This window comes from Pristis pectinata, chromosome 1 (genome assembly GCF_009764475.1).
Source record: "Pristis pectinata isolate sPriPec2 chromosome 1, sPriPec2.1.pri, whole genome shotgun sequence".
NCBI lineage: Eukaryota > Metazoa > Chordata > Chondrichthyes > Rhinopristiformes > Pristidae > Pristis > Pristis pectinata.
The window spans coordinates 26,515,039-26,529,365 of record NC_067405.1 but is presented as its reverse complement, the minus strand read 5'-3'; the positions used below and the strand labels follow the sequence as shown (position 1 = coordinate 26,529,365).

At 44.0% G+C, this 14,327-nt stretch overlaps 1 protein-coding gene across 1 annotated transcript in view; it reads right to left on the bottom strand.

The window, feature by feature from the left end:
* The window catches only part of LOC127576271 (von Willebrand factor D and EGF domain-containing protein-like), a 199,871-nt gene that overhangs the window by 76,236 nt on the left and 109,308 nt on the right, over window positions 1-14,327 (bottom strand). The window contains exons 16-17 of the mRNA XM_052026761.1: window positions 4,920-5,034; window positions 3,820-4,070 (exon numbers count right to left, since the gene is read on the bottom strand). Coding sequence (XP_051882721.1) covers window positions 3,820-4,070; window positions 4,920-5,034 — 366 coding nt within the window. The remainder of the gene's footprint in view (window positions 1-3,819; window positions 4,071-4,919; window positions 5,035-14,327) is intronic.

The following is a 14,327-nucleotide window of genomic DNA, read 5'->3' as shown; positions in this document are numbered from 1 at the left end:
TATCTACAGGAGGTGCTGCCTCAAGAAGACAACATCTATCATCAAAGATCCCCACCGTCCGGGCCATGCCATCTTTTTGCAGCTACTTTCACAGACTGGAGGCCTGTGACTAGTGGTGTGCCGCAGGGATCGGTGCTGGGTCCATTATTGTTTATCATCTACATTAATGATTTAGATGACAATGTGGTAAACTGGATCAGCAAATTTGTGGATATCACCAAGACTGGGGATGTAGTGTACAGTGAGGAAGGCTATCAAAGCCTGCAGTGTGATCTTGACCAGCGAGGTAAATAGGCTGAAGAATGGCAGATGGAATTTAGTGCAGACAAGTGTGAGGTGTTGCACTTTGGGAGGACAAACTAGGGTAAGACTTACACAGTGAATGGTAGGGCTCTAAAGTGTGCGGTAGAACAAAGGGACTTGGGAATACAGATCCATAGTTCCTTGAAAGTGGCGTCACAGGTAGATAAGGTCGTAAAGAAAGCTTTTGGCATTTTGGCCTTCATAAATCAGGGCCTTAAGTACAGGATTTGGGATGTTATGTTGATGTTGTACAAGACGTTAGTGAGGCTGAATTTAGACTATTGTGTTCAGTTCTGGTCACCAAGCTACAGGAAAGATATCAATAAGCTTGAAAGAGTGCAGAGAAGGTTTACAAGGATGTTGCCAGGACTTGAGGACCTGTGTTACAGGAAAAGGTTGAAGAGGTTAGGACTTTATTCCCTGGAGTGTAGGAGAATGAGGGGAGAACTTATAGACATATACAAAATTATGAGGGGTATAGATTGGGTGAATGCATGTAGGCTTTTCCCCCTCAGGTTGGGTGAGACTAGAACTAGAGGTCATAGGTTTAGGGTGAAAGGTGAGATGTTTAATGGGAATCTGAGGGGAAACTTCTTCACTCACAGGGTGGTGCAAGTGTGGAATGAGCTGCCAGCGGAAGTGGTAGATGCAGGTTCAATTGTTACACTTAAGAGAAGTTTGGATAGGTACATGGAAGGGAAGGGTTTGGAGGGATATGCTCCGGGTGCAGGTAGATGGGACTAGGCAGAAGATCAAGTCGGCATGGACTAGATGGGCCAAAGGGACTGTTTCTGTGCTGTAGTACTCTATGACCATCGGGCAGGAGGTACCGAAGCCTGAAGTCCCCACACTACCAGGTTCAAGAACAGCTACTTCCCTTCAACCATTCGGTTCTTGAACTAACCAGCAAAACCCTAATTACTACTACAGTTCAGCAACACTATGACCAATCTGATCACTTTGCACTAAAATGGACTTTTTTTTGTTCTAATTGTGATATTTTTCTTGTAAAAATTATGTATAAACTATGTTTAATTTATGTTTTTCTTGTGAATGCTGCTTATTTGATGCTATGTGCCTGTGATGCTGCTGCAAGTAAGTTTTTCAGTGCACCTGCATACATGTACTTGTGCATATGACAATAAAGTTGACTTTGACTTTAATTTTAACGAAATCTTGCCTAGCAAGAAGTCATGGATGGAACAATGATTACTCTTTACTTAATTTGAATGGACCACAAAGTCAGGAGCACAATCTTGTTAGTTTCCTGGCAGATTAGGTTAAAACTACAGCTAATTTAATCCGAGCTTTATAGATCAGCATAGGAGTCTTCACACTAAATATGGCACAGATACCTTTATATTCTGTCATGTTACAAACTTTGCTTATGTATACAGAACACGTCAAAAACTGAGCAATTTATTGGGATGAACCTCACTGGGAAATGCCAGCAGCTGCCCCAAGGAAGTTCTCGAAACCCATACAAACAGGATTTCCTGAACTTGTTGCCTAAACTTGGCAGTCGTTTCCCTGCTGCGCTCAAAAGTTGGATCCCTCATGGAGTGCAGTAACACAGCACCAATGTCAGGCAATCAACATCAGGTAATTCCCTAGCAGTTATACTGGGGAATTTTCCCACTGCACCTTCACTAGGTTAGACCCGACACAAGGACAGCAAACTCATTCATTTTAATGGAGAGGAACAGCTGGGAAGGAGAAGTATAAGGTAATGTATGATTTTTGGAATTAATTGAGTTTGCTGTAATGATTTTAAATATTCCAAGTGGTTTTGGTGACTTAAATTAGATTTAATTTTAAACTCATTAATAATTTAAAAAAGTTAATATTTCAATTGATTTTTTTTTACAGTTGAGTGCCTTTGAAATATCAAAGTCATTTTGAAACATTCTAGCTCTTGGACTGCCAAACTTGAGACCAATTTAATTGGTTGCCCAAGTTACTCTTTTCACGGAGGGAGGGCTTGTTGTACATACTCTCCCTTCTACCCAGCACCCCATGTATTGACTTATATATGATAATATTGACTTATATATGGCCCAGCTGGCTTGCCTTCCAGAATCAGGCTGTTTCTGGGATACAAGTCGATATCAGCGCATCTGGAAAAAATAGGTCTGCAGTCCGTACATATGTTAGTGGCAAGATCAGGTAGCTGGTCGCTTGCAGTTCTATTGTGTTTTCCTTTTGTTCAGCTGCAGGTTGCTGACATCAATGTGAAGGGCAGAACTTGGTGGCCATCCCTAATTGCTCTTGAAAACTTTGTGGTGAGCCACCTTATTGATTTGTTGCAATCCAGTTGCTCTCACCCATCCCCCTCACCTCTTTAATCCTGGCCATCTTCCCTCTACACTCCCAGTTCTGAAGCAGGGTCTCAACCCAAAACGTCAACCATTTCTTTGCCTTCACATTGGCTGCTTGACCTGCTGAGTTCCTCCAGCAGTTTGTTTTTTCCTCCAGATTCCAGCATCTGCAGTCTAAATCTAGTTAATGTGGAATATGATGCCCTTGTCCTCTTTGATGATAGAGATGATGAGTTTTGGCGATGCTTTTGAAGAAGCCTGGTGAATCGCTGCAGCAGATAGTACACACCAGAGGCACAATGCTCAGTAATGGAGGTAATGAGCCCCAATAGTGTGGATGGAATAACAAAAAGACAGGCTGTTCTGGTTCATGTTGAACTCCTTGGTTTGAGTTGCAATTATCCAGGCAAGTTGAGAATAGAAAATCACTTTCCTGATTTATGCCTTGAAGGCTTTGGATATTGAGAAGGTAATCATGCAGGATATCCAATTTCTGATCACTAGCAAACATCCCACTGTTGACATTGTAGAGAGTTCATAACTTAGGTAGGCAAAAGATAGTGTTCCAAAGATACTGCTTTAATGAAATCCCATTGATACCAGGTTCCTCTCTGTTAAGCATGAATTCAGCCAGAGGTGTGCTTTCACTTCAGCTCCAAATGGCTTTAATATTACTTGGGCTGTTTAACAACACACTGTAAATGTTGTTTGCATGTCAAGGACAGCCTCATATATTTATGTATCAAAACTGTGACTTCAATGGGAATATACAACAGCAAAACATCTAGCAGTTCAAGAAGCATACACGGAGACAGAAACAGAGTCAAATTTCAGGTTGAAGATGCTTCATAAGAAATTCAGAAATATGTGATATTCTACTTGTACATAAAGGCACAATTCTCTAACAAATGCATTTCCACAAAGAGATATAAAAATAGTGAGAAAAGGAGATACACATGCAAGCCCAGTTGCATTCACTGACTTGCATCATTGTCCTGTCTCTTCTGGATTCATAATGTCAGAACTTTATTAGGAAGTGTCTATTTCAGAAGGTGTACTTCTAAGTTTCTTAAGTATTGTCATCATAACAATTTGCTGTGCCTTTATACATTTTGAACAGAAGTTTATCATAAATATTTTGAAAAATTAACAAAAATATACATGACTTTGACATTTAAGTGGAAATCATTGTACTCACCTGAACTGAATATGTGCTTTGTGCATTACACTCATCAGAGACAGTAAAGCCAAAGCTGCCTGAATTTTGGGAATTCACTTTCCAAATCAGAAGTCCAGCAGGTGATAGACTGGCATTCTCCGGGGCAGATTCCAGTGAGAAAAGTACAGCTGATCCTTCTGGATCCACTGCAGTGAACTGGTAAACAAAATTTTCACCGAAAAACGTCTGGAGCTTAGTAGTAGACTCTTGGTAAATGGGTGGCTGATTGTCTTAGTGGAATACAAAACAAAGACATTAGTAGTAAATTCAAATGAATTATTCGGCCATTTTTTCCTCAAAAAAAACATCAATGACAAGGAATTGTAGTGTCCTAACGTGTGTACTATATTTTTACTGCCCTGAACAGCAATGATTGTTTTGGTCATGGACCCACCATTACAAACTACACTCGTGACCTTGCTGTTGAACAGATATTTTCATGCTGTGAAGTTTCCCCTAGATGGGAAAGAAATAGCCATTGGTCAGATATCTGATTGGAACTTGGGGACTACTTGACAGGGCAGAGAAAGAGAACAGTTATGGGGCTGTGAATGAAATGGGGCTGAAAAGAAAATCCACTGGGTAATTAGCAGGTCAGGTCCTCAGTTCATTAGGTCAGAGACCCCAGGCAATTGTTGGTTCAGAGTGTGAGCCACTTGGAGAGTCAGGGAATTGGTGGATGCCGGTACCGGTATTTTGGGGTGTGAAAATTTAAGGATAAAGGGCAAGTATGAGACTTAATGGTTATCATGATGCTTCATGACTAAAATGGCCAATGACATTCATTCCAGGGACATGGACTAATTTCACTCACAAGAAACTCTGCATGGGGAATGAGAACTTTAGATATGCCCTTGACATGGTGATCACATCCAATAATACAAGCCCAACATACACTAGTAAGTTCATGATGGAATATCTAAAATGATACAAAATTACCCAGAAGTAGTCTTTACACACTGTCACACAGCGATAAGAAGCTTTTCAATTGTGTAGCACTGGAATAAGCAGTGCTAATCAATCTAATTTCTAGGCATGAGTTCCTTAATTAGATTCAAAGGCTTTGAATGAAAACTTACTTTTATTAATGGACCAGGTGAACTTGGACCTGTCTGGGTTGCACAGCAAACAAAGACTTGTTGGATTTGGGTCTCCTTCACCATAACAAAGTCCATCTATATTGCATGTTTTTTCCTATGAAAGCAAATCCATCACATTTGATTAAAAAATAGCCATTGAAAAATATACTTCAACATTTGATTATGATTACAACAATTAATAATTACACAAAAAAAGCTCTTGAATGTATTAAGGGGGAAATTCATTACTGGACACTAGCTTTATACTTAACTAAGAGTGACAGCTAGCTGTAAATCAATACTCTGACATGCTTTTAGTGGGAGTGACTGAAGATGTATTTTTCCCTAATCCACTCACGTATGCAATTTTGTGCTCTTTGTGTCAATTTTCTCCTAGTAAATACTACTTTACTTGTATGTTTAACGACCCCAAGGAATCGCAGAGAGTTGTGAATGCAGCCCAGTCCATCACGGAATCCAGCCTCCCTTCCATTGACTCTGCCTACACTTCTCGCTGCCTTGGGAAAGCAGCCAATATAATCAAGGACCCATTCCACCCAGTCTCTCTCTTTTCCCTTCTCCCATCAGGCAGAAGATACAAAAGCTTGAAAGCATGTACTACTAGCTTCTATCCCGCTGTTATCAGATTCTTGAACACACTCTCATATGCTAAAGATGAACTCTTGATCTTCCAATCTACCTCCAATTGTGGCCCTTGCACTTTAGTTGTTTACCTGCACCGTAATTTCTCTATCTTCTGCATTGTATTTTTCTTTGTACTCCCTCAATGTACTTATGTATGGCATGATATGCCTGGATGGCACGCAAACAAAAGCTTTTCACTGTATCTCGGTACACATGACAATAATAAACCACTATTAAACCAATGTTTTCCCATTAATATTTATTCTCTTCACATTTTTGCAGCTATATTTTATTTTATGACCAGTGACCATTACTACATTTTTTTTGGATGTAGCACCTGACCTTTCTTGACTTAATCTTTCCTGTGTACATTTTATTAACTCCATGAAACTAAATGAACAGTATTATTTGTTCACTGAGGTATCTGTTAATTAAAATAAACAAGAGATCCAGTTTCATTGGTTCATATTTGTTAGTTATCATTTTATTAGATGCCTATATATATATATGTGTGTGTGTGTGTGTGTGTGTGTGGTGATATGGTATATATGGCTTATCCTACACCTAAAATGCATCCTTGCTGTATTAAATCTGAAGCATGCAATTAGGGTGAGCAATGCTACATTCAGCTCTACTTCACAGATGCTGGAATGAAGATAAGACAATGACATGGACATGATAAACATCTAGAAGGCCACTGTGTGATTAGAACAGGGCAAGGTGAAGAGGCAACTTGGGATGGGCCTCAGTCAATGTCTGATAAAATGCCCTAAAGGGAATGGCAACAGGAGGTTTGAGGCAGCTGAGATTAAATGGCTAGACATAAGAACTGATGCCATACTTTGTCAGGTTAGGAAATAAAAGCAGGTCAAAAAGTGGCACGCTTTCTGTCAGTCAAAATCATATCATTTGTGTCACAGAACAGAAACTGGCAAAAATCAATATCTTATCATGTGGGCTGGTTCCTGAAGCAAATTAACAGTTAAATAATGAATTCTTACTCATTGTTCAATAAAAGGGACAAAGTTGACACTTTTCATAAGTTCTGGATCATTTAAATGAAACAAACTTAAAATTTCCTCTTGGATCATATTGTCCATCAGGAAACTTGACAATCATAGGATTTTAATGTTGGGCTGTGGCATCAGGGAAGAAATCGGTGAAGGGTTAATGGGAAGCAAATTGGGCAGACCATTCCACTAATTCATTCAGCATGGACACAACTCAGTATAATAAAGAATTCCAAAATCCTACCTGAAATCAATAAACAAACATTTAAATATCTTAAGTTTTCTTTCTCAAGTGTTCCCTGTTCAAGTCCACTGAGCATTGCCAAATATCTTTGCTCAGCCAGCTTCCTACCACATCCACCTCCTGCTCATTTCCACATACCCTTCCTTCCAAGCACTTCCACCCCTCTGTCACAGTTCAAGACATGTGCCCACTACAACCCACTTTGTTCTCTACTTTTGCTCCCTCCTTTCTGCCAATCTCCTTCTCTTCCCAAATAGCTCTCTTATCTTCTTTTTAAAAAATTGGCCTTCTTCTGAGCACTCTCACCTCACTCTCCTGATCACTACCCCCTCCCACCTAAAGGCTCATTCCCATTTACCCTTCACCGATTTATTCCCTGATGCCACAGCCCAACATTAAAATCCTATGATTGTCAAGTTTCCTGATGAAGTGGCTAGGCTGTTTCCCTTGGTGGGCGTGTCCAGGACCAGAGGGCACAATCTTAGAATTAGAGGGTACAGTTTCAAGACAGAGATGAGGAGAAGTTTCTTTACCCAGAGGGTGGTGAAATTGTGGAACTCCTTGCCACGCACAGCAGTGGAGGCCAGATCAGTGGGGGTATTCAAGGAGGAGATAGACAGATATCTAAATAGTCAGGGTATCAAGGGATATGGGGATAAGGCTGGCAAATGGGATTAGAATAGTTTTTTTTTCTCTCTTTTTTTCCCACCCCATTTCTTTTTCCCTTTTCCTTGGAGCAGACTCGATGGGCCAAATGGCCTGCTTCTGCTCCCTTATCTTGTGATCTTGTGATCTTGTGATCTTGTGAAGTTGAGCAAACATTTATAGTTCGCTGCTCTCATTAGGTGAAGCAGATCCAAAATTTAGAATCTGAGAATTTGTGGAATGGTGAAACAGTTCATGGTTGTGTTCATGTGGTCAAATGAATTGCTGAGCCTGCACCTTTTTTGAATTACAACAAACCTGCTGTTTTGAATTTTGATATTTACCAATCAGATATCCTGAAAATTATTATTTTAAAATAATGAAATAACAGTTTCAAGCATACCTATCATTTGGTATCAATTCCATCACACTACTTCAAAGAAACCTTAAGTGTCCTGATCAATGTTCATCCCTGAACCAACATAAGATGAGCAAATTATCAGGTCACAATCACATTGCCTTGTATGAGTACTGCTATGCACATATACTGTAAGCCCCATTTCCTACATTACAAATCATGATAACATCTCAGAAGGATTACTTGTAGCTATAAAGTGCTTGCAAACATGTGGACTGTGTGAAGGGCGCTTTATAAATGCAAGTATTTTATTTACCAGGTACACAAAATCGAAACGGCAAACAAGTGAGTTAAGTATATAGGTACAAATAAGACAGAGTTGCCTGAGCTTTCATGGCCAGATTGAAAGATTGTGAGCACCAGAGGATGAAAATTGAATGCCTCTAATCATGACAGTAGAGCAACTCTATGACCTCTTTGACCACTTTGCACTAAAATGAACTTGTTTTGTTTTGCTCTATGTGTTCTTTATTATAAAAATTGTGGAGTATTGACGTGTAATTTATGTCTTTCTTGTGAATGGGTGGCACGGTAGCGTAGCAGTTAGTGCGATGCTATTAGAGTGCCAGCGATCAGGGTTTGATTCCCGTCGCTGTCTGTAAGGAGTTTGTACGTTCTCCCCGTGTCTGCGTGGGTTTCCTCCGGGTGCTCCGGTTTCCTCCCACATTCCAAAGACGTACGGGTAGGTTAATTTGGGTTTTTAAAAAAATGGGCGGCGTGGACTTGTTGGGCCGGAAGGGCCTGTTACCACGCTGTAAATAAAAAAAATCAAAAAAAAAATCAATATGATACTATGTGCCTATGATGCTGCCGCAAGTAAGTTTTTCATTGCACCTGTTGTTGCATGTACTTGTGCATGTGACAATAAACTCAACTTTGACTTTCCTCCTTAAAGGGTATGATAATCCTTAACTGGGCCAGTATCATAAGATTAACCAGTGTTCTGTGTTTCTTTTTAGGTAGCTATATTCCAGCAATATCTGCGACTATGCTTTATGGGACTAAAGTTTGGCTGCTGACAGTCTGTGTCTAATCTCCTTGGATTTGGAACAGTGTGGTGCACTCCTACAGGGAGACAATTAGAGTCATAGAGTTATAGAACAATACAGCATGGATACAGGGCCTTCAGCCCAACCAGTCGATGCCAACCATGGTGCCCATCCAGATAGTCCCAACTTCCTGTTTTCGGCCCATATCCCTCTGAGCCACACCCCTCCATGTACCTATCCAAGTGTTTCATAAATGATACTATGGTACCTGCCTCAACCACTTCCTCTGGCAGCTCATTCCATATACTCACCACCCTCTGTGGGAAAAAGTTGCCCCTCAAGTCCCTTTTAAATCTTTCCCCTCTCACCCTAAATCTATGCTCCCTAGTTTTGGACTCCCCTACCCTATCTATAATCCTCATGATTTTATAAACTTTTACAAGATCACCCCTCATTCTCCTACGCTCCAAGCAATAAAGACCTAGCCTGGCCAACCTCTCCTTATAACTCAGGCCCTCTAGTCCTGGCAACGTCCTCATAAATCTTTTCTGTACTCATTCCAGTTTAACCATGTCTTTCCTAAACTGTACAGAGTACTCCAAGTGCAGCCTCACCAATAACATACATTTGCAACATAATGTCCCATCTCCTATACTCAATGCCCTGATTGATGAAGGCCAGCATGCTAAATGCCTTTTTCACCACCCTGTCTACCCTGTGACGTCGCTTTCAACGAACACTTGTACTCCTAAGTCCCTCTATTCCATTATAATATGAAAGGTAGGACACTAGGGAGTGTAAGTCCTAAGCTGGTTTGACTTTCTAAAATGCATCACCTCAAAATTATCTGTTTGAAATCCATTTGCCATTCCTTGGCCCACTTCCCTAACTGATCAAGATCCCCCTGTAATCTATCAGAACCTTTTTCACTATCAACAACACCTCCTAATTTTGTGTCATCCGTAAACTTACTGGTCAAACCTTGTACATTTGCACCCAAATCATTTAAATAAATAACAAATAACAAGGGTCCCAACACTGACCCCTGCAACACACCACTCATCATCGGCCTCCATTTTGAGAAACAACCTTCAACCACCTCCCTCTGCTTCCTACCTCCGAGCCAATTTTGAATCCAACTAACTTGCTCTCTCTAGGTTCCATGGGACCTGACCTTCCAGACCAGCCGACCATGCGAGACCTTGTTGAAGGCCTTGCTAAAGTCCAAATAGACAACATTCAATGTCCTACCCTCATCTACCTTTTTGGCTACCTCTTCAAAAGCTCTAAAAGGTTTGTCAAGTATGACTTTCCACGCACAAAGCCATGCTGACTCCTCCTAATCAGACTCTGTCTATCCAAATACTGGTAGATCCTGTCCCTCAGAATTCCTTCCAGTAACTTCCCCACTACTGACATCTGGAGTTCCCTGGGTTGTCCTTGCTACCCTTCTTAAACAGTGGAATAATGTTAGCCACCTCCAGTCTTCGGGAACTTCACCACTGGCTAACGATGAAGCAAAAACCTCCGCAAAAGCCTCCGTAATTTCTCCTCTATCCTCCCATAAGGTCCTATGATGCCCTTAGTTAGGCCCTGGGGAGTTATCCACTTTAATGCGCTGTAAGGCTGCAAATACCGCCTCCCTGGTAATACGAACGTTCTTCCAAACATCTCTACTAGTTTTCCTTTTCTCTTGAGCAACCATGACTTTCTCCTCAGTAAACACTGAGGAGAAATATTCTTTAAAAATCCCACCCATCTCCTACAACTTGAGACATAGGCAATCCTGCTGATCTCTGAGGGGACCTACTTTCTCCCTAGCCACCCTTTTACTCTTAACATAGCTACAGAATCTCTTGGGATTTTATTTAACCTTCCCTGCCCCATCCATCTCATACCCTCTCTTTGCCCTCCTGATTTCCCTCTTAAGAGTATTCTTAATCTTTTTATAGTCATCAAGGGATTCACTCATCCCTGACGTCCTAAACACAATGTGTGCTTCCTTCTTTTTCTTGATCAGAGCCTCAATATCTCTCATCAGCCAGGGTTCCCTAAATTTACCAGGTTTACCCTTCACCTGGTGCTCCTGGACTCTTGATATCACACTCTTAAAAGCCCCCCACTTGCCATTCATTCCTTTCCCTTCAAACAGGCTCACCCAATCGACCTCTGCCGGATCCTGGCTAATTCCCCCAAAATTAGCCCTGCTCCAGTTTAGGACCCGAACCTGTGGATCTGTCCTATCCCTGTCCATCACCATCTTAAAACCAATAAAATTATGGTCACTAGAGCCAAAGTGCTCCCTGACCACCACTTCAGTTACCTGCCCTACCGCATTCCTGCCCTACCTCCCATCAGATGCCTCTTAAACATTATTACTGTTCCTGCCTCCACTACCATGGTCATTTATTCATTAGTTCTACCTCAAGAAAGAAGCAAAAATTCTTCATTTATTATCAAAGAAACAAAACTCATCTTGTTAAGAAGGCGTATGGTGTGTTGGCCTTCAATAATCAGGGTATTGAGTTCAAGAGCCATGAGGTGAGTTGTAGTTCTAGAGAACTCTGGTTAGACCACACTTGGAGTATTGTGTTCAGTTCTGGTCTCCTCATTACAGTGTAGCGGTCACTACTGCAGAATGAACACAAGACACTAGTCGTAGAGTTTCAGAACAGAACTGGTTTATTTTCCCGCCTTGCGTGGGCCTTTTAAGAGAGCCTGTTCCCGCCCACTCAAAACAGCAATGATGTATACGCCACGTCATCAAACCTTTCCCGCGCGCGGGTTCTCCCTGTCACTTGGGGAAGATGAAGGCCCACCGCCACCTTGGGCCTCACCGCTTCAACAACACGTGACCCGACCGCCGAGCCGGTTCGCTTGCTGGGACGGTGAGTCGCTACACAACCCCGCCCCAGAACCGGCGATACGGTCCCCAAGGTCCACGGGCTGCGTTAGCCGCTGCTTAGGAGGTCGGCCTCTGCGTCACGGTGCTGGAACCTCGACTGGTTGTTGTAGATCTAAATGGGCCGGTTTGAGGCGGTCCGTCGTGAAGACCTGCTCCTTGCCCCCAGTGTCCAAAATAAAGGTGGACCCATTATTCCTGATGACTCGGAACAGCCCCTCATATGGTCGTTGCAATGGTACCCGAGGTGAGCCCCTGTGAACGAAAACAAACCTACAGTCTCGTAGTTCTTTGGGCTTACAGGACGGGGCTTGACCGTGCCGCGAAGTGGGAATCGGGGCCAAGTTGCTGAGCCTCTCGCACAGTCTTTGCAGGACTGCCTTGGGTTGTTCCCCTTGGTCCTGAAAGGAGGGTATGAAATCCCCTGGGATGACCAGGGGCGCTCTGTACACGAGTTCAGCTGACAAAGCGTGGAGGTCTTCTTTGGGGGCAGTGCGTATGCCAAGCAGGACCCAAGGCAGTTCGTCTAACAGTTAGGACCCTGCAGGCGGGCCATCAGGGCTGATTTCAGATGGCGGTGGAAATGTTCCACTAACCCGTTTGATTGAGGGTGGTAGGCCGTGGTGGTGTGCAGCTGCGTCCCCAGCATGTTCGCTAATGCAGACCAGAGGCTGGAGGTAAATTGGGTGCCTCTGTCTGAAGTGATGTGGGCTGGAACACCAAAACGTGAGAACCAAGTTGTGAGCAGCGCCCGGGCACAGGAATCAGTCGTGATGTCAGATAGAGGGGTTGCCTCTGGCCACCTCATGAACTGGTCCATGATGGTAAGGAGGTACCGGGCCCCTCTTGAAACCAGCAGAGGGCCTACGAGGTCAACGTGGATGTAGTTGAACCTTCTCCGGGTAGGCTTGAACTGCTGTGGCGGGACGTTGGTGTGTCATTGGATTTTCGATGTCTGGCAGTGCTGACAAGTCCTGGCCCACTCCCCGACCTGTTTGTGCAGGCCATGCCAGATGAACTTGCTGGCGACCAGCCAGACAGTTGATCTGATGGACGGGTGCGCCAACCCATGTATCGAATCGAAAACGCGTTTCCACCAGGCTGCAGGAACTATAGGGCGGGGTTAACCTGTTGCGTTGTCGCAAAGGAGGGTCTGCTGACCAGGACCAACTAAGAAACCTTGGAGCTGCAGGCCCGAGATTGCGGTTTTGTAGCTGGGCAGTTCATCGTCGGCTTGCTGTGCGTCAGCCAGGGCCTTGTAGTCGACACCCAGGGACAGGCTGTGGATGGTCGGTCTGGAAAGTGCGTCAGCAACGACATTGTCCTTCCCGGAGACATGTTGGACATCCGTTGTGAATTCGGAAATGTAAGACAAATGTCTTTGCTGACGAGCTGACCAGGGATCAGAGACTTTGGAGAAGGCGAAGGACAAAGGCTTATGGTCAGTGAAGGCGGTGAAAGGCCTGCCTTCCAAAAAGTACCGGAAATGCCAGACCGCCAGGTACAGCACTAGAAGTTCCCAATCAAAAGTGCTGTATTTCAGTTCGGGTGGTCTAAGGTGCCTGCTGAAAAATGCCAAGGGTTGCCAACTGCCTTCGATTAGTTGTTCCAGTACCCCACCAACCGTGGTGTTGGATGCGTCCACTGTGAGGGCGGTTGGGACGTCTGTCCTAGGGTGTACAAGCATCGTGGCGTTTGCCAGGGCGTCCTTGGCCTTAACAAAGGCAGCCGCAGCCTCGTCATTCCAGGCAATGTCCTTGTCCTTACCAGCCATCAGCGAGAACAAAGGGCGCATGATACGGGCTGCTGCAGGGATGAACCGATGGTAAAAGTTGACCATCCCCAGGAATTCCTGTAGGCCTTTGACCATGTTGGGGCGGGCAAAATGGCAGATAGCATCCGCCTTGGCAGGTAGGGGTGTTGCTCCGTTGCTGGTGATTCTGTGGCCGAGGAAATCGATAGAGTCAAGCCCGAAATGGCACTTGGCCGGGTTGATCGTGAGGCCAAAATCATGGAGACGGGAATACAGTTGGCGGAGATGGGAAAGGTGTTCTTGGCGGTCACGGCTGGCGATTAGTATGTCATCTAAATAAATGAACACGAAGCCCAGGTCTCGGCCTACCACTTCCATCAGCCGCTGGAACGTCTGCATGGCGTTCTTAAGGCCGAACGGCACTCGAAGGAACTCAAAGTGGCTGAATGGGGTGATAATCACAGTTTTGGGAACATCATCCGGGTGGACCTGGATTTGGTGGTATCCCCGAACGAGGTCCACCTTGGAGAAGATGCAGACTCCATGTAGGTTGGCTGCGAAGTCTTGGATGTGAGGGATGGGGTAAGCGGTCTGGGGTGGTGGCGTCATTCAGCCTGTGATAGTCGCTGCAGGGCCTCCACTCACCGGTGGCTTTGGGGATCATGTGCAGGGGGGATGCCCAGGGGCTGTCTGACCTGCGAACAATCCCCAGCTCCTCCATGAGACGGAACTCTTCCTTTGCCAGGCGAAGCTTGTCTGGAGGTAGTCGTCGTGCTCAGGCATGAAGGGGTGGCCCTGTGGT